The sequence below is a fragment of the Crassostrea angulata genome, chromosome 2 (assembly GCF_025612915.1).
Source record: "Crassostrea angulata isolate pt1a10 chromosome 2, ASM2561291v2, whole genome shotgun sequence".
NCBI lineage: Eukaryota > Metazoa > Mollusca > Bivalvia > Ostreida > Ostreidae > Magallana > Magallana angulata.
In genome coordinates, this window is record NC_069112.1 from 15,229,798 (window position 1) to 15,255,296 (window position 25,499).

At 34.7% G+C, this 25,499-nt stretch overlaps 1 protein-coding gene across 1 annotated transcript in view; it reads left to right on the forward strand.

Moving 5' to 3' along the window:
• Nucleotides 1–5,398: 5,398 nt before the first annotated feature.
• LOC128173848 (protogenin B-like) overlaps nt 5,399–25,499 on the forward strand; it is a 54,878-nt gene continuing 34,777 nt past the window's right edge. Inside the window, exons 1-2 of the mRNA XM_052839525.1 lie at nt 5,399–6,274; nt 18,223–18,537. Coding sequence (XP_052695485.1) covers nt 6,208–6,274; nt 18,223–18,537 — 382 coding nt within the window. The 5' untranslated portion in view covers nt 5,399–6,207. The remainder of the gene's footprint in view (nt 6,275–18,222; nt 18,538–25,499) is intronic.

A 25,499-nucleotide genomic window follows, 5' to 3' on the forward strand; every position in this document is an offset into this window, starting at 1 on the left:
GGAATTATAATATATCAAGGAAAATTATATAAAATTGAGGAACGTCTCGTGTGTCCTAAAATTCATGACGAATTTTAACCCAAGTAATAATAAATAAGAGCTGATACGCGATATATACATCTTAGGAATTACGATATGACGAAATTAAATGCCACCGGAATTTTATTTGGTTCCAAAACAACGAAATTTTAACCTAACGAAAATATGTGCTTCTACAGTATTTTAGAGAAAATGAATAATAAAAAAAATTAGTATATTTTGTTTGACGATCAAAGCGGCCTTGAACAATCTATAACCTAGCTCCTACTAGTTTTGTCTGGTTAAATGATCAAAGAGGAAAATCGTGCTTCCGTTTGGTTCCAGCCTAGTCTTCGATGAAATCGCCATATATACAGTGTACCGTGAGAAAATAGCAGTTGTGCATCTAGAAAACTATAGCTACAGGTCTGTAGCTCTCGGTCTGAAAAAAAAATTGGGATTAATTGATGACTTTTCAGACTGGGGGCTACAGACATGTACCTACCACTAATCAAATCTTCAAAGAAGACTAAATGTGTGGATTCTTTCACTGGCAGCATAAATATTAAACAAAGATTAATAATATATAATTATGTGCATAATTGCATTGCTATTGACAACACTTGTAAACTTTAAACTAAGTTTTGTGGATGTTATGATTGCGCTTTTAATTTTTAGATTTTTTTAATTGTTGTGCATGTAAAATATGGATATATAGTGCATATTATTCTAAATTTTGAATTTATGCGGTGGAATGAATACAGAATTTACAGTTGTTAATTTCAACTATAAACAAAACTCACTTCGAATTTGCTTTAAAAAAATATTCTTGAACTATATTGCAAAGCATCGGCTATTAAAGAGCTTAAAAAAAATTTATTTTGTTTATTCACCAGTCCAGTCAATGAGGAGCAGAGGCATTCTTATACATTAAAACAAAAATATAATCATGATTAAAAACAAAAATATAATCATGATTAATCATGATTAAAAACACAAATATAATCATGATTAAAACAAAAAAAATATAATCATGATTAAAAACAAAAAAATAATCATGATTATAACAATAATGGATAAAATAAGTGAAAAGATTTCCCAGATTTGTCAACCTGATACAGTGTATATGTAAAATGATTCACGTATGATCCAATAACCACGGATGATCTCCTTAATTATATCACCATGCACCCGCTTTAAAGGAAGCATATTCATGACAAAGCCAATTCACTAAAAGGACAATCGAAGAAAGCATTCAGGGTGGGGAGGGAGGGGTGCAAAATTTAAACTTATCATGTTAAATTCACATTGTAAAGTTATCAAAAATAATCCCCTTCCTCCCACCCCGACAAACACAATCATTCCTCATATCCCCCCCCCCCCCCCGAAAAAAATTCTGGATCCGTAATGAAAATGAACAATGTTATAAAAACAAACTAACTTGGCTTTTTTATGGTCACATAGTTACCGTAAATGATTTTGAAAACAATTTTATTTTATCAAATGTGATTTTCTACAAAATGAGATATGCCTCTACAAGTGTCGTGTCTGTAATTCTTTCAATGCAGATTATCTGAAACTTGTCCACTATGTAGATTTATGAGCAAAGGGAGACAACAGAGGTTTGTAACACTTTAGGCAATATTCAACGAAAAGTTTAAAAGAATGAAGACGAGGGAAGAAAGACAACTCGTGGATTACTGCCCTTACAAGACGTCATTATTCTTTTAGTACACATCTACCCACTCTAATACACACTATTTTTTTTCAATATTTGTTGGTATTTTCTCACATATGTTTTTTCCAGTAATTGGTGGCATGTGAAATTACTCTTTAGTTACAGCATAATTAATCTAGATCTGTTTGGTAGTTTGTAGAGGGTCTGATTTTTAAAAAAATGTTTGTTTTAGGTAATTTTGTACAACGAATGTATAAATTAGATCAGAAATATGTCATCAAAGGATATTTTGATTAAAAAAAAGAATAAAGTCCCGGGTGGATATATACTGGGGGTGGGGATGGAAGGTGGGGGGTCGATCCTTTCTTCAAGTACCTGTGGTCAAAGGTATGATATAAGACCACACACTCTAGGTGACCCCCCCCCCCCCCCATAAACCTTACCACGAATGCTGATCGCATGAGAGCAAACATCTAGGCTTTTACACGAGGATACTTCATCGGCATCGGCTAACGTTAAGTTTGTTTTCTCGGGGTTGGGGGGGGGGGGGGTAAATTAGTATTTTTTCCGGAGGGGGGAGGGAAATTTGAGTTCGCCAGGTTGGGAGGGGGAGTCCGGACATATTTTTGGTAATTTTATTATGTAGTTTAAAGAAATTTGAATTTTGAAGGGGGTCCGGCCCCCTCTAGATCCGTACATGGGGTGGGGTTATTCACATAGCAAAATCTAAAATGACACCTCCCCCCCCCCTAGATCCGTGCACGTGTATAATTTGTTGACTTTTTAAGACATCAGTGACAGCTGAAATATACAACATATGTTATCTCCAGCCCACTCCCACCCCTCCCAATCCATTTAGATCCGTGCATGGGACAGCTAGCATTAATTAAATAATGTAGATTAGATGTAAAGAAAAGGTAACTCTTGAAGCAATTTCGCGAGAAATCAAAAGAGGGACAACTCTTTCAAGACATATAATGACAACATGAATGCAGCTATAAAATGTAACCACGTTTGGCAATTAATTTACATGTATGTAATTTTTTTTCTCTAAATTGGGAAGACTTTATCCGTTATGCATTTTATCAGAAGTAATCAGTAGGCCGAAAGATGTGGCAAACGCGGATCCAGAATTTTTTTCAGGGGGGGGGGGGGCGGTTATTTGGGTTTTCGGGGGGGGGGGGGGCAAGGCATATTTTTGATTTTCGTAATGTAATTTAAAGAAATTTGAATTTTGAAGGGCTTCCGAACCCCCCTGACCCCCCCCTCTAGATCCGTGCATGGGGTGCAGTTATTCACATAACAAATTAATCTAAAATGAAGCATTGGACCCCCCCCCCCCCCCACACACACACACACAACAAACATTCACACGGAAAATAAGCATTACTCGAACTCCTTCGGAAAAAATTTCAGGATCTCCGTTTACTCTGGACAAATATTTTTTCTCAAAATTCTCAAAATCTTTAATTTTTCGCAACAGATATATAAAAATGTATTTTTTCCTGTTACTAAGTAACTAGTTTTTGTTTGGGAAATAATAAAATTAATTCTATTAACTATTCCAAAAAAATAAAGTATTTCAACAGTAAACCCTATCTAAATTCCTGACTTAATTTCTAAACTAATAACAAGTCAATACACTTAAAAAAAGGAAACATTTGCCCCTGTTTTTTTTTTTTCGCTTCTTTTACCCTCGTTGTCAGGGGGCGAATTTAAGCCTGCATGGATGAATTCAAAGCAAATTTAGAATTGCTATGTTAATCAGAAAATAATGACTATTTATTTTAAGGTTTCTTCGCCCTTGATTTTGATGGTTCAATATGTAATTGTTGTTTAAATTTGATAATAAATATGTAAACAAACAAACGAAAATATGAATATATTTGTTGCATGCTGTTGTTTAATAAGATAAAAGAAATAGCTTACTCGTTTTATTTGCAAATTTTGGGTTTGACATAATCCTGATAGTTTCGCGCGTTCCATGATTAATTTTCCTTAGGTTACTGAAGGTTTCTAACCATTGATAAACCGGTTAGAACTGGATCGTGCAGATTTCAGTAATGTCATTTTATATATTGATTTACAACTAATTTTCGTTAGAAATACAAGGAATCTTGCCCAGTGGATGTAAACATATATAATTATGAGTTCATAGTTTTGTGGAGTGTACAAAATATATAGGCGTCAGCGTGTGTAGGGGAAGAGACTAACTCATAGATCTTCTTCTTTTTTTTTTTATTTTTTATGGGATTCTTTTCATTATACTATTTGACATACCCGGCAATTTCATGAAATTTGGCAAAAGTTATAGGTCTCTGCGTTCTATACTATTTGACAAAATATCGTGCATTCTAATATATATGATGAAATTCGTCTCCAATTTTTGATTCGTTACACAATATACAATTTTGTTTTGTTATATGGAATACATTTACTTATCTTTCTGTCAGACTGCTAGTATACTAGCTGGTGCATGATTTGCGGCGCGAAATTTCAAAAAAATAATACTAAAAATTTTAGACAATTTTTCTAAATATATTTTTCAAGTCCAAATTAAATCTACCTTAAAAGTTTTGTTTATTTTACTTTTAGGTGAGTTAAATTAAGATACATATCGCTTTACAGGCACGTAGCATCAGGGGGGGCCAGGGGGGGGCCTGGCCCCCCCACTTTTTCTTGCAGCAACAAATTTTTTAAAATTTACATATAAAGAAATGAATTATAATGGAGTTGGCCCCCCCACTTTTTTGGAAGGTAGTAAAAAATTGATAAAATTGATATGAAAATAAGGAAATGAGTAGTCAAATTGGAGTTACCGCCCCCCCCCCCCCCCCCCCCCCGGATTAGGAATTTCATGATTTGGAGGAAAAAAATTTATTGGAAGGGAAAAAATGTTTTGGAAGCATAGTTGAGTCCCCCCCCCCCCCCCCCCCACGGATAAGGATTTTGAAGATTTTGGAAACTTTAAATTTCCCTTTTTTTTTTTTTTTTTTTTTTTTTTTTTTTTTTTGCTTGTCAAGATTTTTTGGATGGGTCTGGCCCCCCCACTTTCAAAAACGATGCTACGTGCCTGCTTTACCATATTTGAGTAAATTGATCCTATAGTCTTGCTTTGACAACATTTTAAAACTTTAGTATATGCTTGTGTGGGCAGATCCCGAAAACGGGGGAAGGGGAGGGGTCTGAGGGATATTTAATATTTAAAAGTTTGTCGGGGGGGGGGGGGAGTGGGTCCGAGGCGTTCTCCGCCAAGCGTGCAGTCTGAAAATTGCCGAGTTACAACACATTTAACTTTGATCCGAATGAATGTATGAAGTCCTAGTATGAAAAAGTCGTTGAAGAGTTTACGAATTTATTTACATATCTACGCACAAACTTGAAAGTCTATGCATCACATAAGAACAATCCACACAATTCACACAGAAAATAATCCACATAATCCACACAATATATTCGTTATCTACTGCTACTCTCATATACACTGTCCACTGCTACTACTACACTCCTCTACTGGTACTTTCACCTAATTATATAGTGAACAGTGCTTCCTCAGTGTGGGGAGTGAAAAATCTACCTCCTCAGTGTGGGGAGGGAATACATAATATTAAATAAATATAACTGTTCGGGCAATTAACTAATTATCACTATAATTAAAAGGTAATTAGGGGTCTGGCATAAAGATAAGACTAACGGTAAATGAGAAATTGATAAGAGATAACACCTTACAATCTGAACATTAATTAGTACTAAGAATAAATTTGCTACACATACTTTAAGCATTTTTTTTACCATGATAAAAATAAATGATTATTGTATTAAATTATTTCATTGCATTAGAATATAGTTTTTATTACTAGTTCACATTCTAGTTCCAATTTCTCAAGCCGGGTAAATCAGGTGCTGTAAGAGCACCCCAACTGATAAACGTTACCATCAATATTTATAATTTAATTACATTAAAAAAAATAAAATCGGAAAAAAATTACTAATTTTGCATATCCCCCCCCCCGTCCCTGATTCAACACAATATTTTTTTCAGAATTTTATTCGGCAGGTGCTTTCACGACGTCGCCTTAACCAAACGAATACCGTTGCTCGGCCTATCTTTGTTGTTCAGCGTTTAAATATATTATGTAAAGTTTTTCTTTTGTAATATGTTTATCGATAGCTTATCGTAACGGGAGGCTTTATCATATCACCCACACAACACATCTACTCGTAATACACAGTTTTCAATATCCCGTCTCTTCACTTGATCCGCCTCGTAATGTAAGGGCCGAAAAAACCCTCAGAATACCCCCTTTCTTCTATACGTTAGATTAGAAAGCCTTTTATCCTTTGATAAACTGCGCGAGCTCAGAGCAATGACCGTATTCCGGTGTTCCAATAACATTGGCGTAGGGGTTGCGACTTGCAAGGTGTGCTTCGGTTCAATAAATGTATTCATGCCCGGAACCAACATTACGTTCGAAAGAAGCATTTACAATCTCCCCGATGTGTTGGTTTGAATGGCGTACATATATTTATGTAGCCTCATATTGTTCGCGTTAGCGGAGGGATTTCCCGTTGACAGGGGTATGTATCTTGTAGCATTCTCGTTTTTTCTTCAAATCGCCATTTTTTATCCATGCTATGTATTGTTGACCTCGCGATCACAAAAAACCAATATGGCCGATCGTGCCATGGTCGAGCCAGATCAGAAGGTCTTTATACCCCTATCGGCTGAGGACATATAAATTGTTGTCTACGGCCGAATCGTGCAGGGGTCCCTGATTTTGTGTACAGAATTGACGGGCAGTTATGTCTTTGTTTGTTTTCGTTTCAACGTAGCATGCAGCGTGGTTTGTTTTGATTTTTTTTCGCTCGCATGTTTTTGCTGTGTATTCAATGAATTAAAAAATGTGGCGAGGCCCACGAAGGGTTAATTGTTGATTTTTTTATTGTTTACCACACTTTTCTTTTTTTTTCGGGGGATGATGGCAGTTTATTTTTTTTTATAAAAATGTTGTAGTGAAATAATTTTATTAGGTATTACAGGCCAAGAGAGCGGAAAAAAATTAAATATGGATCATTAGATGGTTTATTTTTGTTTTGAAACGTGAAAAGGTGGTTGACCTCGTAAGAGCAAAGATCAGTGCAAGATAGTAGCAACAGGTTAATATAATAATCGTTCTACAATAAAACTTGTGCAAAGATATTTGCTGATAAAAAGTTCCAATATATTGATCATAGAGTTAATCTTAAAAAAAAAAACCCAACAATATATGTATACCAGAATAATGTGACCCCATTAACTTGGTATGGTTGGATAAGGCCTAAGTTGCCATTTTTAGAATGCGCCCACATGCTGTGGAAAAGTATTCCACACCTGCTTTTTTTTTGAAGTACATAAAAAATCACAACAACACATGTTCCATAAGAGGAATATTAGCATAAAATAAATATAAATTGTATTGATTATGTTGGTTTTATTGAGTGAACATGTACTTATTTTGCTGATCAGATGTTGATCATAGAAGTGTTCAAAGAAAATTTCTATTTCTTTGAAATGATATGTTGACAAGATGATCAACCTTTATGCTGAAATACAATATTTGACCCATTTTTTCTTTTCTAGAAAAGGAGATTTATTTGAAATTTAGGATGAGAAAACTGATACTGTTTAAAATCGCAAGATAATATAGCGTTATGATTACAAAGGTCATACCACTTAGAATGCAGAGTTTCAACAATATGCATGTACCAGTAGGGAATATTATTCTGAAAATCAATTTCCAGATACACATGAACAATGGTTTTTTGATTTATTTTTTAATGCAATTTTTTGGCATCATTAGTTCATCACTGCATTCAAGTTAGAATATAGACACTTTTAAATGTATTTATTTGTAGCATTTGCAGCACTTCATTTTTAAAAGGTATTTTTCATGGTTAGGAGGGGGGGGGGGAGCCATGAATGAATTAATGATACATGTATGAAAAAGCTACCCTTGCAGTGCGTTTTTCTCTCTCTAATAAATATTTAGACACATGCAAGACCATGAAACAATTAGCTTTTTGTTTAAAGCAAGAAAAATTACTAGGGTCTAAGACTCAACATTTTTAAGATAACTAAATCATATGTTTTGATGATGATGGAGGGGGGGGGGGTATAATTGGTGCAGATCTTGTTTGTTGTTTCTTTTGCCCTTCATTGCCCTACATACTGACCAAAAAGTTTTACACTACTTTAGAAAATAGCAACATTTTTGACAGATTTTTGAAGGTAGACTGATAGATTAGCTTGTAAGTATCAATGTTCCTCTGTATTGCAAGAAAGAGGTTCCAGCAAATCTGCATGGACTGATGGTGAAATTTTCTTGCACTTAATTAAAAGTTGGATTACAGTATAGTATTCAATGCGCATTTTTTTAAGTCTCGGGTTAATATCTACAGGTAATATATACATGTAATGCTTAATATATACATGTAAGGGCCAAGGGAAGGAGGGGTGAATAAGTGGTTTTACCAAGAATTGAACAGGTGTTCAGTGAATCATTAGCGAAGACCTGTGCCCCGTCAGTTGAAGGTACATGGGCATATATCAGCAGTTTTTGAAGCCCTTCATCGAATGTCACAAAATATGCAGTGTTGCGGACCTTTGGGTGGGGTAGGGGGGTGTGTTGGGGTGGGGGGTAGTTTTTTCTATGGACCTTTGGTTGGGGCAGAGATATGGATTGGATGGGGGTTATTTTTTTTTTACTCCATGTTATTTTGAGGTTGATCAAATAAGAAAATTTTGTAAATGTCCATGCATGTTATAGCCCAAACTTCCTATTCAACTGACGTAGTCTAATTTCTTTTAATTTCTTTGAATATAGTGATGAATTAGTAAGGAAATATGCTGTGTTAATCATGGAAGCTATATAACAAAAAAATGTTGCCAGCACCAACTTAAGTTTGTTGATACAAATTGCTATAATAATTCACATATTTCTGTTATATATTAAGTTGCATTAGCATTATAAATCCTGGATATCAACACAATTTTGATGTATGATATTTCTAGAACATTTGTTTTAGATTGAAATCCATTATTTGAAATTGTATACATATACAACTCTTCACCGATTGATTTTGTCTGGTTTTAATTGAAATTGGAATCGGCCTTCACACTTTTTTTTGTTGTAACCAGAGTATGCGTTTCACACATCAGATTTTACATGCTGTAAACGAAGTTCCGTATTTCGAATCAGTCTTTGCTGTCACGGTAATCTGACGCTTATTACATTGTATCGGGTAATTTTGTTTTGCATATAATACCTTGAGAATTCTGATGTCAGTCAAGGTCAGACCATTTTATAATGTTATTATACGTATTTGTGATGTAATTGCAGAGTTGAATACCCAGTGTAAGCCATAAATGTAATTCTACTTTTTGATGCTGTTTTTCATATTAAGTAAATTTATAAGCGTATCCATTACATTTACTAAAAGAGTGTAAATTTTCAAGCTCTTAGTGCTTTCTATTCATTATTATGCTGATAGAACATCAATAATATATAGTAAGGTTATTATATAATAGCCCCAAAAAAGAGTAAATTTTTCAGATTTTCTATCAAGATCTGGTAAGATTTTTAAAGAGGACTTTAGATTGTTTATAATTTGTGCAATTGAAAGATTTGATAAAAAGGGTAACCTTTATAAGAAACTGATCCCCACCCCACCAAAATCATAAACGAAATATGACCCCCCCCCCCCCTCCCCCACCAGGAAAGAAGCAATACCACCCTCCAAAAGAAAATAATAACTCCCCAACTCCCAATCCCCCCCCCCCCCCCAAAAAAAATTGAACAGAACAAGTACCCCCCTCCCCCAAGAAAAAAATTTTGAGGAGAGTGCAGAATAAGTGAACTTGTCTTGCTATATATTTTGCTGTGTATTGCAAAGAAATGTAATAAAGTTAATAACAAAACCCCAGGAAACAAAAATATTACAAGTTTTATATGTTTATAGCTTTGTATGATAATATTGCCCAAGTATTGCTAATTTTCCTAATTCTAACATTAATCCTGCATGGTCTCATGACAAGATGTGATGCAAGAATCCTGATTAAAAAATGTTGTCTTGATAGGCCCTTCTATATATTATACATATATTACATGGCTTCGAGGGCGACATACCATAATATTTGACCCGAGGTGACAGGAAAGCCCTGGAGTGTTATGTCGCCCGATGCCAAAGGCAGAGGGCGACATAACACTCCAGGGCTTTCCTGTCATCGAGGGACAAATATTCTGGTATTGTCGCCCGAGAAGACATGCAATATATGTTATATAACATTTTTAAACAAATCAAACTAGGGTTATCAACATATTTATTTAATTCACAAGGCAGAGGCAAATGTTTTTAAAACACTCACGCTTGAGTTTATCACTTTTGTCGTATTTGCCGAATTTTTTTTCATCAATTAAACTATCGAGATCTTCTGAATTAAGATGAACAAACCGCAAATGTTGGCCTAACATGTTTAAAATTCGCGGATCTGTTTACGTTTGCTTAGCAACTGGCTCGTTGAATTTCGAACCCGACGTAATTAATATGCAGAATTCTTGCACGCGATGGTGATATTACAGTTTCGGGAAGGCAATATAACTATTTCCTGTGAAATATAACTGTTTCCGGGAGGGTAATATAACTGCTTCCGGTGTGATTCAGCAATGTTTAGGGCATAGTAATAAAATTATCTCATTTGTGACATAACGAGAAAACTTATTCAAAAATGTTATATATTATAATATGCTTTTATAAAGTATTTTAAAAGAGATAGCTAATATTACAAAGTTAATATTAAATGCGATTCAGAAATCAAAAAATGTTTGATAGGATTATGCTCTGCTTGCAACTTGTAGTGATCTGTCCATCCATCTGTCCATCCAATCTGGCTCATACTTCAACTACAAGGTGTGCAGTGACCTTGAACCATGTTTCTAGGTCTAAGGTTAAGGTCATAGCAGAAGTATCTGAAAAAACTTTGCTGGAATCTTACATTCTCTCCCCTTGGTCCAATCTGGCTCATACTTCACCCACAAAGTGCCTTTGGTGGAAGGGTGTGCAGTGATTTTGAATGACATTTCTAGGTTAAGGGTCAAGGCCATATCAGACCATGAAAAAAAAATTCAGAGCATATTTACTCTCTTCTATCTAGGTCATAATTCACATAAACAGAGCCTCTGGGTAAAGGGTGTGCAGTAACCTTATTAGGTGGCAGGGGATAGTTTTTTTGATACAATTCATTGTAGCCAAGGGATGCATGTCTTCGGAACTCTGTAACTAGAATTTCCTCAGTTCCCATTCAGCACAAATACCTTTAATTCACTCTCTATGAGGCCAATCACCATTTTCTGAAGAAAATTATTAGTCAAAACCTGTAAAATTCTCTACATACTGGTTTTTATGAGATTTAGATCCTTTCATATTTAGCTAATTTTTCATGATTTTTCAGCTTTTTAGACCTCCCCCAGCTAATTCCCTGCAGAGGGTTGACCTTCCGTACCGCATGCATGTTGCACTATCACATGTCAAAAACTTACCGGTGTATAGTTTACAATGTCCCATCCACCTACTTTTTGTGTTATTTTACCTCCCGTCTGTAACTTGCAATTTCACTGTGTAAAGTCAGCACAACAGTCATAGCCGCAGGTTTCGCATTTCACTTCTGATTCTCATGTACCTAACATAAGGGGCCTACATATTGCATATCAATTTCAACAACAGACACCCCTCTAACTAATGATAATCATTAAAAATCATTTCATGAATTTTAGCAACACTCATAAGCCTTCAAGTACAGCAACTCTCAATTTTTCAAAAATATTGACGGGTACTTTATTCGAAACTGTCCCTTGCTACCTTAGCAAGGTTTCAAGGTGAAAGGTGAAGGACAAAGCAGATATTTTTACAATCTAGGATTAGACCATGAATTATTTTCCATTGGCTTAAGCTTGCCCATATTAAACCCAAAATTGCCTGTTTGTAAGAGGTATTGAGCTACACTTCAAGTTCTATGCCAGCCTGAAAATTTCCAAGTCAAAGCAAAATCATATGTCAAGTGCTTTTATCTTATTTTCCATTATTTAAGCAGGGCCCTCTGAAATGGTCAGAATCTCAATGATGTCTATTTAGGTATACATTTGAACCAGTTTTCTCCATACCAAAGAGCATTCAATAAATGACAAATTATATGTACTTGCTGCATTTATTTCCTGTAAAATAGTATTATATGATACATTAAACTAAAATGCATACTGTAAACCAATTTTTATTCGCGGCGACTGTATTTCGTGATTAACGGCCAAAAAAACTGGTTCGCGACGACTAATGTTCGCGACCAAGCCTTATCCAGACCTGTATTGTTATAAAAATTATAGACATAGGATTGGTTCGCGGCGAGAATATAGCTGTAGGATTGGTTCGCGGCGAGAAATATTCTAACCTGGCGAAAATTTCTTGAACACAAATAAAAGTTGGTTTACAGTATCTACTATTATAAAGAACGTTATGTGAATACTGAAGTGCTAGGATCAAAAGTTTTATAATTGAATACAAAGATCATATTAGCTTTATTGAAATATCGAGAACATAGAAAGTAAGTCTGCTGTTATACAGTACATGGCATAAGGTATGCTGAGTCCAAGTATTGACTGAATGCATTAGGATTTGTAGCGGTATCATAAATAAATCTAATGCTATAGAGGTCATTGGCCGCAGAGTTCACCTATAAGGGGAGTGACCGAAGGTCAAACAGTGGTCAGATAAAGGGGCCCCCACAGGGGCAGGGGGTGTGTAGGGGTGTTTGACTTGACAAGCAGGGAATTAATCAAGAATTAATCATTTTTATTTCACTTTAAATATGCCTTTCCAGTTTAAAGAAATTGGATAAATATAATAATCATTTGCCCCCCAAATTTCTAATGTCCAAAAAAAAAGACAGGTATTTTTTGATACTAATCTATAAATTAAAAAAGAGGAATACTTAATTATTAATTATAATACAGTGAATAATATATGTAATTAGAACAAATCAGTTTAATTTACTTTTTATAGTTTATCTGTAAATATGATATACTAGTGTTTCCTATTTGACCAAAATCTTGATGATTTTTCCATATTCAAAAGCCACAGGTTTCTTTAAAAAAACCCAGAAAAATCACCGTTGTCAACAATTTCTGAATTGATTAAATGGTAGATATAAGGTGAGTGGTCTGTTAGATTTAATATCTATATTAATTATTGGATTTTCACTGCGAAGGACGCCTTTGTTTATATTTACAGTATTGATGCTGCAGGTTGCCACCAATCAATGTTTATTAAGATATATAGATATATAAGTAAATGGTTAAAGAATAAGCTATTCCCGGAGGCCAATGCTTTAAGCTTTTTCAGTTGAATTGCTGAGAAATATTTTTATCAATTTAAAGGTTTATATGTAAAAAAATTTATGTAATAAGTACAGGTAGCATAGAAGCTGTTAAGTTAGTAAGTCCATGAATAAACTGAAACCTTGTAGAATTGAGTACTATTGATGACAGTCAATGATAATAAACAGAGTAAAAATATCACAAGTGTTTGTAAGCATACTGAAGTCATCTCTAGAATCCTCAACTGTGAATGATTGAAAATATTGGAATTATACTAACTAAACAGTTTAATCCGGGCCATTGCGAAAATTAATGCTCTCCAAGATTATGTACATATGTAGGGGCAATGAACGAATGCTCCTCTCTGTGCTAAGTTTACAAAGTGTTCTTATAAGTACAGAGGAGTAACTGACTAACCCCTGACTGACTTTGAAGGCCCCCTAGGATGTTAACGATAAACCTCTTCTATCTACAAACATAAGTGCTGTGTATACCCCCCCCTTCCCTCCATCTGGCCGCCTTGTTTGCTGTCTTATAAATAAATTTTTAAAAAAGTTCTTGAAGAACATGATCCATGACTTACATGTGCTGTTGAAAGAGAATTGAAGTCTACAATCAATAGAAAATTATTTTTGAGGCCCCAAGGACTTAAACATTACATAAAGGACTATATATGATAAGGGCCTAAAATGGCCCCTTAAAATGAACATCATCATTTTACTATCATTCTTTGTTTTCTTAGTACAGATATATATGTGATGTGTTTACATCATATTCATTTTGATTCAAGTGCCCACAATTTAGAAATATGACATTGTAAAGACAACCTTTTCCCGCCATTTTGCATTTTTAGCGTAAAACAGCTTGTTTTCAAGCAGTTTTTCCTTCCGAAAACATAGAGCGCATTCTTGAACAAATAAAATATTTTAATCAGAGATGTACCTAGCCAACACTAATAAGTGACAAAAATATTTTCCTTGTTCAATCATGCGCTCTATATTTCCCATATGTAAATAGATAAGAAAAATGTCAATTTTTGGCTGATTTTGATTGAATTATAGAAATGGCGTCACTTCTGACGTCATATACTGCCAGTGTGTGCAAATAAATCAAATAAAAAGATGAAAAATATATTTTATATCAACTCTTCTAAAAAATTAGTAAACATTTTATTGTACCCGAAACACTTTAAAAATGGCGAATTATGGGGGCCAAATTTAACTCTTATCATATATAGTTCTTTCTCTATTCCTGTACACAACATTCCCCCCCCCCCCCCATTCCCCTTTGCGTCCTGGCTGGTGTAATCAGCCCCTAAGATAAACCTGTTACTCAATTGCTGTTTGTTTGGGAAACATTTGGGGCCCATTTATACAAGTTCTAACGGACTTCAGGTCACAATACAGACTAAGACTTTAAATCCGCTAACAAAAGGGACACACACGCACACACTCGCATAGTTCAAATTTTTACCTCCAATATTGGTCCTATTAGTATTTATAATAAAATATGCATGTACTTGTATATATATGTATACGTAATACAGTAGGACTAAGTACTACTCCAATCATTGTAGGAATTTTGTACGTATTTATCTCTAATAAACAGTAAGACTAATGCTCTCGCCACCAAATTTTGTTATGCGATGAATTTCATGCGTCAATTGTAATGGATTTTTTATTTTTCAGTTTTAACACAAATTTTTCGATAGTTTTGTGTGAACCTTTTTCCTTGACTTCTTTTTTTTTCTTTTTATATAAAAATAGGGGCCGTTAAAGTATGCATGTTGAATTATTTTATTAAGATTTTTTCTTTGTCAAGTTATTTTTTTTTTCTTTAGAAAACATGCTTTTTGGTAATGTAAAAGAGGGTGGGGGGCCTTTTCTATTAGTCTTATTCAGAGATGACGGGATGGAAATCCATGGGTCAATTATTACCGTAATAAACAGAGGTGTTTACGAGGACTCTCTTTAAAAAGTTGACAAAGTTTGGGATTTGCGGGAATTAACGTAGAAAGTTCTTGCTTAAGTAAGCGGATTAATTCTTCTCTCAATGACCAGGTTATGTAACCACTACCCTGCTGAGGTCAAAAGGTCAGATGCGATTAATTAAAGGTCCAAACCTGGACACAATAGTTTCAGCAAATGATGTATGATAGAGAGGGACAATTAAAAAAATTGAAGTTTCAGAATTTAAAAGAAAGTACAGTCAAACTTCGTTATCCCAAACTAGATGGGAATGTTTGAAAACTTCGAGATATCCAAGTATTCGAGATATCTAGGGAGAATTACTTAAAAATAAGTGGTTGGGACTAACAAATCACTTTGACATTTCCATTGAATGTGGGATATCAGTGTTGGAGATATTGAAGTTCAAATGTAATTGATATTTGCTAAGGGTTATGTCTTAAGCACACCTCTCTTAATTAATTGACCCTTCAAGTATTCAAAATTGTTATGTATTTCATTCAATGATTTTCTCCATTTTTAAAAAGGGGCCTGTGGCTTTTGAATTAAGAAAAATCATAGATGTTTTGGTCAGTTGGGGGAAAGATTTGTATATAGATAAAGTATATAGGAATGAAATCGATTTGTTCTGCCATTGTCTTAATTTTTACTGTATTTTTATAAATTGTTTAGTGTTCTTCCCTTTCATTGGGGATTTTTTTGGGCAGCAGAAATTATGGGAGAAAAGTACAGGTTCAGTTAGGAATTTGTAAGAGAAATTTTTGTGTAATATATAAAAATTTGGGTCAATCTTGTTATATTACACGACTTCAGTGTCTTCAACGGTATTCATCATTTTGGGGGGGGGGGGGGGGGGGGGGGGTTGTCTCATCAACAATACTTTGCTATAGATGTTGAGGTTTGAGTGTAGGTAATGTTTATAGGATTGCCCCATTTTCAATTAGATTTTTATTTTCTGTAAAAAAAAAAGGAGAGGGAGAAGCAGCTAGGTTTAATATTTATTTGACATTTAATATTTCATTTCAAACTACCTTGTAAAGAATGAACTAGCAGTACTTATAAAATTTCACCAACAGAAAAGACAATACATAACTAATGGCACTGTAATAACCAAAAATACAATTTCTTCCTGAATATTAGAAAACAACGGTAGAGATTGCAACACCATTACATACCCATGGTTTTAACAGCAACACCATTACATACCCATGGTTATAACAGCAATATTGTTACACATATATGATTATAACAGCAATATTGTTACACATATATGATTATAACAGCAATATTGTTACAAATCCATGATCATAACAGCAACACTATTACATACCAATGGTTTTAACAGCAACACCATTACATACCCATGGTTTTAACAGAAACACCATTACATACCCATGGTTATAACAGCAACACCATTACATACCCATGGTTATAACAGCAACACCATTACATACCATGGTTATCACAGCAACACCATTACATACCCATGGTTATAACAGCAATATTGTTACACATATATGATTATAACAGCAATATTGTTACACATATATGATTATAACAGCAATATTGTTACACATATATGATTATAACAGCAATATTGTTACACATATATGATTATAACAGCAATATTGTTACACATACATGGTTATAACAGCAACACTGTAACACACCCATGGTTATAACAGCAACACTATTACATACCCATGGTTATAACAGCAACACCATTACATACCCATGGTTATAACAGCAATATTGTTACACATATATGATTATAACAGCAATATTGTTACACATATATGGTTATAACAGCAACACTGTAACACACCCATGGTTATAACAGCAACACTATTACATACCCATGGTTATAACAGCAACACCATTACACACCCATGGTTATAACAGCAATATTGTTACAAAGCCATGGTTATAACAGCAACACTATTACATACCCATGGTTATAACAGCAAGACAGTAACACACCCATGGTTATAACAGCAACACTATTACATACTTATGGTTATAACAGCAACACTCTTACACACCGATGGTTATAAAAGCAACACAGTTACACATTTAAGGTTGTAACGAAATCACACATACTGAAAAGTCAGTTTCATTTTCCTGCTCATCTTGAAGCTTATTGAAAACTTTTTGCATTTAACAAATAATGAAGGAATCACTCTTTGAGTATTATGAGGTGATCAAATATGGTCAGGGGAAATCCAATAAAGTCCGAAGGGCTTTACAATAGATCTGATCACGTCTGATCGTATTTGATCACCTCATAATATTCAAATAATGATACCTTATTACTTCTACATGTATTTATATAATTTTCAGCAATTGTACGATTAAATATTAGGATAGTCATTGATGAAATGTATTGGACTATGCATTACAAAATTGTTTTGTTGTGTTATTTTAGACAAAGACACTGGAAAGTGTAAATATTGTTTATCACGAACCAGGCCATAAACCTCCAATACTGAACAGCAATATATGACTCTGAACCCACCATGTAGTCAGGGCAACAGCTTGCTTCTCTACAGGATTTTTAATATATAGTTAGATAAAATAAAGCAATTTGGATGAGAGGCGGTAGATTTTTTTTACTTGATTACATGTCGTAGTCATAAAATAAAGCAGTTTGTATTGACCCAATAGTAGGAGCTAGAATTGTCACCTGATCTCATGTAATGGGACTATCTAAGAATTTCACCGGATTACATAATTATTGGTGTAGTTATAATAAAGCATTTTTCATAATTACATGTAGTTGTTATAGATAAATGATTTTGTATCGGACTATCTAGGAATTTCACCTGATTACAAATCATTGTCACAGAATAAAGCATTTTTGATTTGAAATCTATGAACTTTAAATGTATTGTCATAAAAGAAAGCAATTTGAGGGCGATTTAAGAATTTCCTATGATATCATTTAATTTTCACACCCGAGGATTACAGCATTTTGTATGGTTGAATCAAGAATTTTCGCATGGTTACATTACGTAATGTTTCAGTCATAGAATTAACTTTTTTGTATGTATATAGGAGGAAGAAGTAATATTACTTTCAGTCATTATATTAAGAATGAAGTTTTTTGTATATATAGGAGGATCAAGGAATTTCACATGCTTTCATTCTGGTTTTTCAGAGGAGGATCTCATTTCTACGGGTATTACTTTCACACGGCCAGACGCCTACAATGTGGTGGCACAGAAGGGGAACCCCCTCCTGTTGAACTGTTCCGTGGGGTCCAATGACACTGCGCGGTTCTCCTGGTACAAGGACGGGGAGCCGCTTGACCTGTCCAATCAGAGGCGGGTCCAGGTTGTAAACGGGTCGCTGTCGTTTAAACGGGTCCTGTTCCGGCGGAAAAAGAATGTGACGGACGAAGGAGTGTACGAGTGTCATGTCCGTAACCAAATCGGCAGCATCATCGCAAAACGGGTCAAAGTTGTTATTGCAGGTGAGAAAAGTCACGCATGTGGCAAAGGTCACGAATGTAGCAAAGGTCACGGATGTGGCATCTGTTTTGTTAACTAAAGTTGAACTTTGATAACTCGAACACTGATATCTCGAAGACATTTGATATGTCTTTGAGATATCAGTGTTTAAGTGATTTCTAAGTCCCAACCACTTATTTTTTAAATTATTTACCCTCGATATCTTGAATACTTAGATATCTCAAAGATTTTTAAACAGTCCCATCTAGTTCGAGATTGCGAGGTTAAACTGTAATATGAATTATGATTTAAATGGATGGAAGTGTTCATTGCAGATCATTTGGGCTCAGATTTGGCTTCCATTTTAAATAAATTCAAAATAATGAAAATTAATGAATAGCTAATCAGAAGAAGGGTCACGGATTTGAATAATGATTAAGGGTGGAAGTGTCGCACCATTGCTTGCCCCGGGACCATACAACTTAAACGAGCTCACTTTTGATGTCAGTTTTACTTTCGCACTATATATTCCTTGTGTAAAAGTAAAACTTCAGAGATCAAAATAAAGTTTGTCTTAGTTTTATGGCCCAGGGGCCAGATCCTTTGAGCTCAGATATGGCTTCGAGTTATAGATAAATTTCAATAATAAAAGTTAATGTTTGTGTGAAATAAATGAATAGCTTATCGGAAGTTTTTAGTACTTGTATATTAAAGTTTAACAGTGAGAATTCCATTTTTGCCTGTTTAGACAGAATCGTGAAGGTGTGGTTTTGTTGGAGAGGGGTACACCGTCAAAATCCATGAAATGTGTACCCTCCAAAAGTTCTAATGTTTCCCCAGTAACCTTCCCTGTGAGGGAAGAAAGATGTGTTGCTAAGAGGTTGGTTCTAAGTAGCGTCTTTAACTTATAACTGGTTGTCAGTGGCTGGAAACATTTTACTATGAAACGAGGTAACGTCAGGGACGTGAGTTTTCAGTGGATCCGCTGATTTCCGCGGATTTGGAAATCAAAATGTCCCTTTTAGAGACCAGTGCAGACCCATGATTCTCCTGCCCTTCTCAGCCCTGTAATGTATTTTGCAAACATCATGAAATTTTCTAAGGAATAAAACTTAGTGTTTAAAAATTACAACAATCTCCATCTAAACATGCTGTGTTAGAACCATTTTAACAAGACTTTGGACTTTCAGTTAGACGCAGCTATTTATTTCTTGCGTCAAAAAAGTTAAAAATGACACGGTTTCAAGCGAAATATCCACCGATTGGGTAGTCTTAGCTCAAAAGTCAGACAAATCTTGTTGATTGTTAATTTGAGTGGCTAGCATGAAATACACATGCCTACATCACATTGCTGTTTGACATAACTTCTCAAAGTCCAAGCTCTTGTTAAAATGGTTCTATTTTGGTTCCCTGTAAAAGTCCAAGAAGGCAAAATAAGCTGTGCCCACAGAAGCAGAGCATCAGGCTTCAAAGAGGATGGAATGAGAGTTGAATAATATTGGGCTCATTAATTAAAAATGGCCTGTAATTTGAACGTGCATGTATATACTCAGTTGCAGGAAGTTTGAATGGAGATTTCATTCATAAATTGTCACATGTGCTCGCCGCTTGCAGTAAATTGCTTGCAAGCCCGGAATTTTGAATTGACATTTATTTTCATTAACTTTGTGTATTTGCTCACAGTGAGTAAGGACTGGTGTACCAATTAAATTAGAAAGAATGGGATGGCATTGGTTTGTTGGTTTGGGGGGGGGGGGTGTGCTTCTTATGCAATATGGCTGTACAATTCACCTTTTTGTACTCACTGCCAATGATTATAAGTCGCGTAAATCAGCTGATTGTATTTGACGTGTGGGGTTGGATTCAAGGCTCTCTCGCTTCATCGCAGTGTATCAGGGAAGGGTGTGGTTTCTGTTACCAAAAAAATTATTTAAAAAAATGATTGTTGCAGGAAAAATGGATTTATAAGAAGGAAAGAGCCAAAAAAAATTTGAAATTGTAACAAGAATTCATTATTTTTGAGAACATTAAGTGTGATATGTGATATAGAGCTTTTATGATTATGATTCAATGTGATGAATAATTGAACACTATTGGGCAATTTTGAAAATGATATTAAACTTGATTAATGTTTGAAGGAAACAAAAAAAAACTAGAGAATAAAAATTTAATGCTCTATTGGAAAATGAAGCTTAATGTCCAAAATAGGATATTCATTTTTGAAAAGCTGGTGTCGTTATTTTTATTTTCTCACAAGTGAGATATAATAACTCTTTCATTTCAGAACAAAAAAATCCTCTTATGGAAAATAAATATGTTCCAAAAATAAGTGTAGTATGCTAAGTTTTTATTTGTAAAACCGGATATTAATTTCTGAAAAGTATCCGTTATGCTATTTCTTTATAACAGCTGAGAGATTCTGACCTTGTATATTCACATAAAGTCGACCAGATCCTAATCAAGCTGTGCTTATGTTATTGTTCTTTTCCATATACAAAAAAAAATTATCTGTTATGACACAAAAAAACCCTTACAATCTGCTATTACGCGTATTATTATTATTTGTATCACCCTCGCAATCTAAAGCCTCGATTATTTTTATGATTTATTCTCGCAAATAAGCCTAACCAATCAATAGCCCCTTAAGTCATCGCAGGCAACTCAAAGAGTTTCACCCCCCACTTGGGGCCCCAGCAATGTTTTGAAGAAAAATAGTTCCGTCGTTTTTGGAGTGATAGGTAACCGAGAATTGATAATTTGTTATGAATGGCTATTTCAAACGGCTCTGTATCTCTGTAAAAAGTGAATGTTGACCTGAAAAACGGTTGTTATAGACAATTTGGGTACTTTCTGACATGATAGAGGGTTACATGGGTTTGACCTACAGAGACCAGGTCACTTTTCTCATAACAAGATCAGGAGAGGCCCCATCAAAGGGGGCTGCTGCTCTATTAACGTAACGTAAACAACATTAACTTTGGCATCAAATCTATTTTCATTTTCTCTCTTTTTTTCTGAGATTGATTTTTTTTTCTGTATCAGAGGTTTATTTGATCCCAAGGAGATTCTGATATGTCAGATTTTTTTTTTATTTTGATGTATGGGGAGATTGATAAATGATTAATTTTTGTAGGATTTTCATGAGTAACAGGTCATACAGTTTCTACTACAATCACAGCATGCCTAAAGCATAACATTATTAATCTGCCATGAAAGGAGACCCCCAAAAAAGGTTGCTACTTTTGCTCTATTTTTACACTGCCCTGGAAATTGGTGTTAATTTAGGTCAAGTTATCCCTGATAAAATCTTGGCAAAGTACCTGTTGACATTCTGTGTAGACAGTGAACATATCAGAGAGAGAGAGAGAGTGAGAGAGAGAGAGAGAGAGAGTGAGAGAGAGAAACAGAAAAAGAGAATACTTGACAACATATTGTACAAAGGCCTTTCGTTACATATGGGTAACTTGATCGGGTTGGTCGATAACAGGACAGAATCATGAATGGGACTGAACACACACTGGTTGGGTAACAGCCATTCATAGGGGGATTAACACCAGCGCCCTTACCTTTTATTTGCCACTTTTAACTTGGTTTTTTTTTATGGTCATATCTTTTTACTTTTTTTTCTGCATGCCTGCCCAGGCTAATGAGTGTGTTGAATTTTTTTTTTCTTACTGAAGAACTATAAATATTATGCAGAGTTCTTTTGACTTTGGAGAGAGAAATCCATCATATCTCCCTGAATAGAGAGAGAGAGAGAGAGAGAGAGAGAGAGAGAGAGAGAGAGAGAGAGAGAGAGAGAGAGAGAGAGAGAGAGAGAGAGAGAGTGAGAGAGAGAAAAGAGAGAGAGAGAGGAGAGAGAGAGAGAGAGAGAGAGAGAGAGAGAGAGAGAGAGAGAGAGTAACACAGCACCTACTGAGATTTTGTAATACTGTGTAGATCAGTTTCTATTATTTGTAGTACACACTTCCAGATCATGTAATTCTACACATTTGAATTCTATAATTAATGTTGATTTTTAAGTTGATCCGATATTTCTATTGTTCTTTAAAGAATTTTTAAATATACATAAGTGCATACATTAATTGCAAAGGCGTTTGTCTTTGAATTAGAAAACTTTTCAGTCGCTCAATAATAATACCCGGTACTGTAATTGTTGTTCAGAGCAAGGGTGAATGGGATGCTGCTAATCTTTATAATAGTGAAAACAATAAACGAAGGTGTAATATTGCTGATGGAGTAATCTGGACTATGATGCTCAATTACATGTTTGATTTCTATGTATAGTGGGGGTATACGTTGACTCAGAATTGTCCCAATGTAGAAATGTATTTTTAAGATTTCTCTATCTTCTGTATTTCTTCAATGCTTAGCTACATCATTGTTTTAGATGGACGTAGAGGTTTATTAAAAGTTTTTTCCCATTGGCCACCATGTGTAGTTTTGGAAACTTGCAACTCCGGCAACTACGGAATAGAAAATATTTTTTTTCTTTTAAACAAACATGATATATACCATAGGTAATTACTCTCTCCGATCATTTTTGAATTTTAAAAAACCATTATAATCCTTGTACCACATATTAGAATTATGGTCAATTTTATTTTAAAGCAAAAAAAACAAAAATCGGAAGATTTACCCTAAGAATGTCAGCAATGAAAGGGTCTCCTTTGGAAAAACAATTAAACATTTCCTCTCTAGAAGTGGAGATAAGTGATCCACCCTTATATAGATTATTTGGTTAAGTGTCTGGATCCACCCTTATATAGATTTTAGGGGTAAGTGGCTGGATCCACCGTTATATAGATTATAGGGGCAAGTGTCTGGATCCACCCTTATATAGATTATTGGGGCAAGTGTCTGGATCCACCCTTATATAGATTATTGGGGCAAGTGTCTGGATCCACCCTTATATAGATTTTAGGGGTAAGTGGCTGGATCCACCGTTATATAGATTATTGGGGTAAGTGGCTGGATCCACCCTTATATAGATTATAGGGGTAAGTGGCTGGATCCACCCTTATATGGATTATAGGGGTATGTGTCTGGATCCTCCATTATATAGATTACAAGACTCGAGATTTAAACTACTAGCTCTTTCACTAAGATAAGGGTCAACAGTTTGTCAACAGTTGGTAATCAGCAACAGATAAGCTCCATTGAGGGCTCCACATTCATCATAAAATCTCAGATAGAGTATGGGTATGATGTCATCTTGCAATTACTTTAATACTGTAAAAATATGTATTGCAGGCATATTTTCAGCATCATGATTTTCCTCTGTAATATTTGGTTTAACAGTTTACTTTTAATGTGTGTGCAGGATTTGAAATCTTAAATTTTTGATTATGCTACATACTCTCTCTTGAATGTCACTTGAACCGAGCTTATTTCCTATGACCTGGTAATGCTAGCAAATAAACAACAGAATTGACCTAGCTCTCTTGTCAACGTTTTCATTGTACTATCACTGCACTAATACTGTACTAACACTGTACTATTAGTGTACTAATACTGTTGGTCAATTTTTTTTTTAGACTAAACTTCTCTATTTATAAAAATCAATTCAGAACATTGTGATGGTCAATGTGTGTAAATAAGAAAATTAAGGAGTGTCAACAGTGGCATTTATTGTGTAGTATTTCTCCACCTCCTAACTAAGAAGAGCTGCTGATTAAATCTAACATGGTAGTATGATATTATTATGTGGAATAAATCAGTGAAAAGTTTGATGAAATTAAACCAAATATATTATGGAATTAATCAATGGAAGATTGCTAAATCAATGGAAGATTGATAAAACTTTGCTGTTCAATCAATGGAAGATTGATAAAACTTCACTGTTAAATCAATGGAAGATTGATAATTAAAACTTCACTGTTAAATCAATGGAAGATTGACAAAACTTCACTTAAATAATAATCTCAATGGAAGATTGATAAAACTTCACTGACAAAACAATGATTGACATGGATGCTAGTGATGTTAATGTGTGACAAGTTGTGAAGTGAATGGAGTAGGTTTGAAGGTGATAATGGGAATGCCCGGATCATAAGGGGAGGGGGGGGGGGTGTCAGGGGTCAGGGGGTCCAGACTGAAGGAACTGATCTCAAATGAAGGTAGTGAAATGATAGCTTTAGATGGAGTAGTTTGAGACCATTTTGATACTATTAGCCATATTCTTTCTTATTCCTTGACCTTAGTGTTGATCTGCAGAGTCCCACATTTTTATCCATCACTTAGTTTTTATGGTAAATTGTACATTATTCAATTATTTGGAACATAAGGGCTCTGTTCTGCAAATGTTCATTCAGAACACCTCCCAAGGGACTAGAAGTGTTTTTGCCTTTCTCTCTCTTTTTGCTAAACCTCACGAGGTATTAACATTATAGTAGGCAGGAATCAATAATGAAATAGGCTGCCATGTTTTACGATTCATGGAGGGGAAATAGAAGGGAGGAATGAAGCAATGGAGGAGGCTGGATAAGCTAATTAGACCACAGAACACACACACAAAAAATTAGTGCTCTTCGTTTGTTAAGGAGTACATAAAAGTGATAAGAGATGCAGTTATCGTATGCAGCCTATTAAGGGGAATTAGCATTCAGTTCTTTTTTGGAGGACCTTTTTACCTCCTCGGAGAAAAAGAGTTGTAGATATTAAGATAAACTACAGCAAAATATATATCAAATATATGAATTTCTTTTTTCTGATCTCAACAGCATATTAAGGGGAATTAACACTCAATTCTTTTTTGGGGGACCTTGTTTACCTCCTTATGAAAAAGAGTGGTAGGTTTTTAAATAAACTGACCATTGAGTTTATATTTATTGTTATTTAGAGCAAAATACATATCAGATATATGACTTTCTTTTTTCTGATCTCAGCGGTCATTTTTGTGCATCTAATAACAAATATGGACTTGTATGTATGTATTAAATTCAAAATTATTATACCCCCGCAAACGAAGTTTAGGGGGGGTATA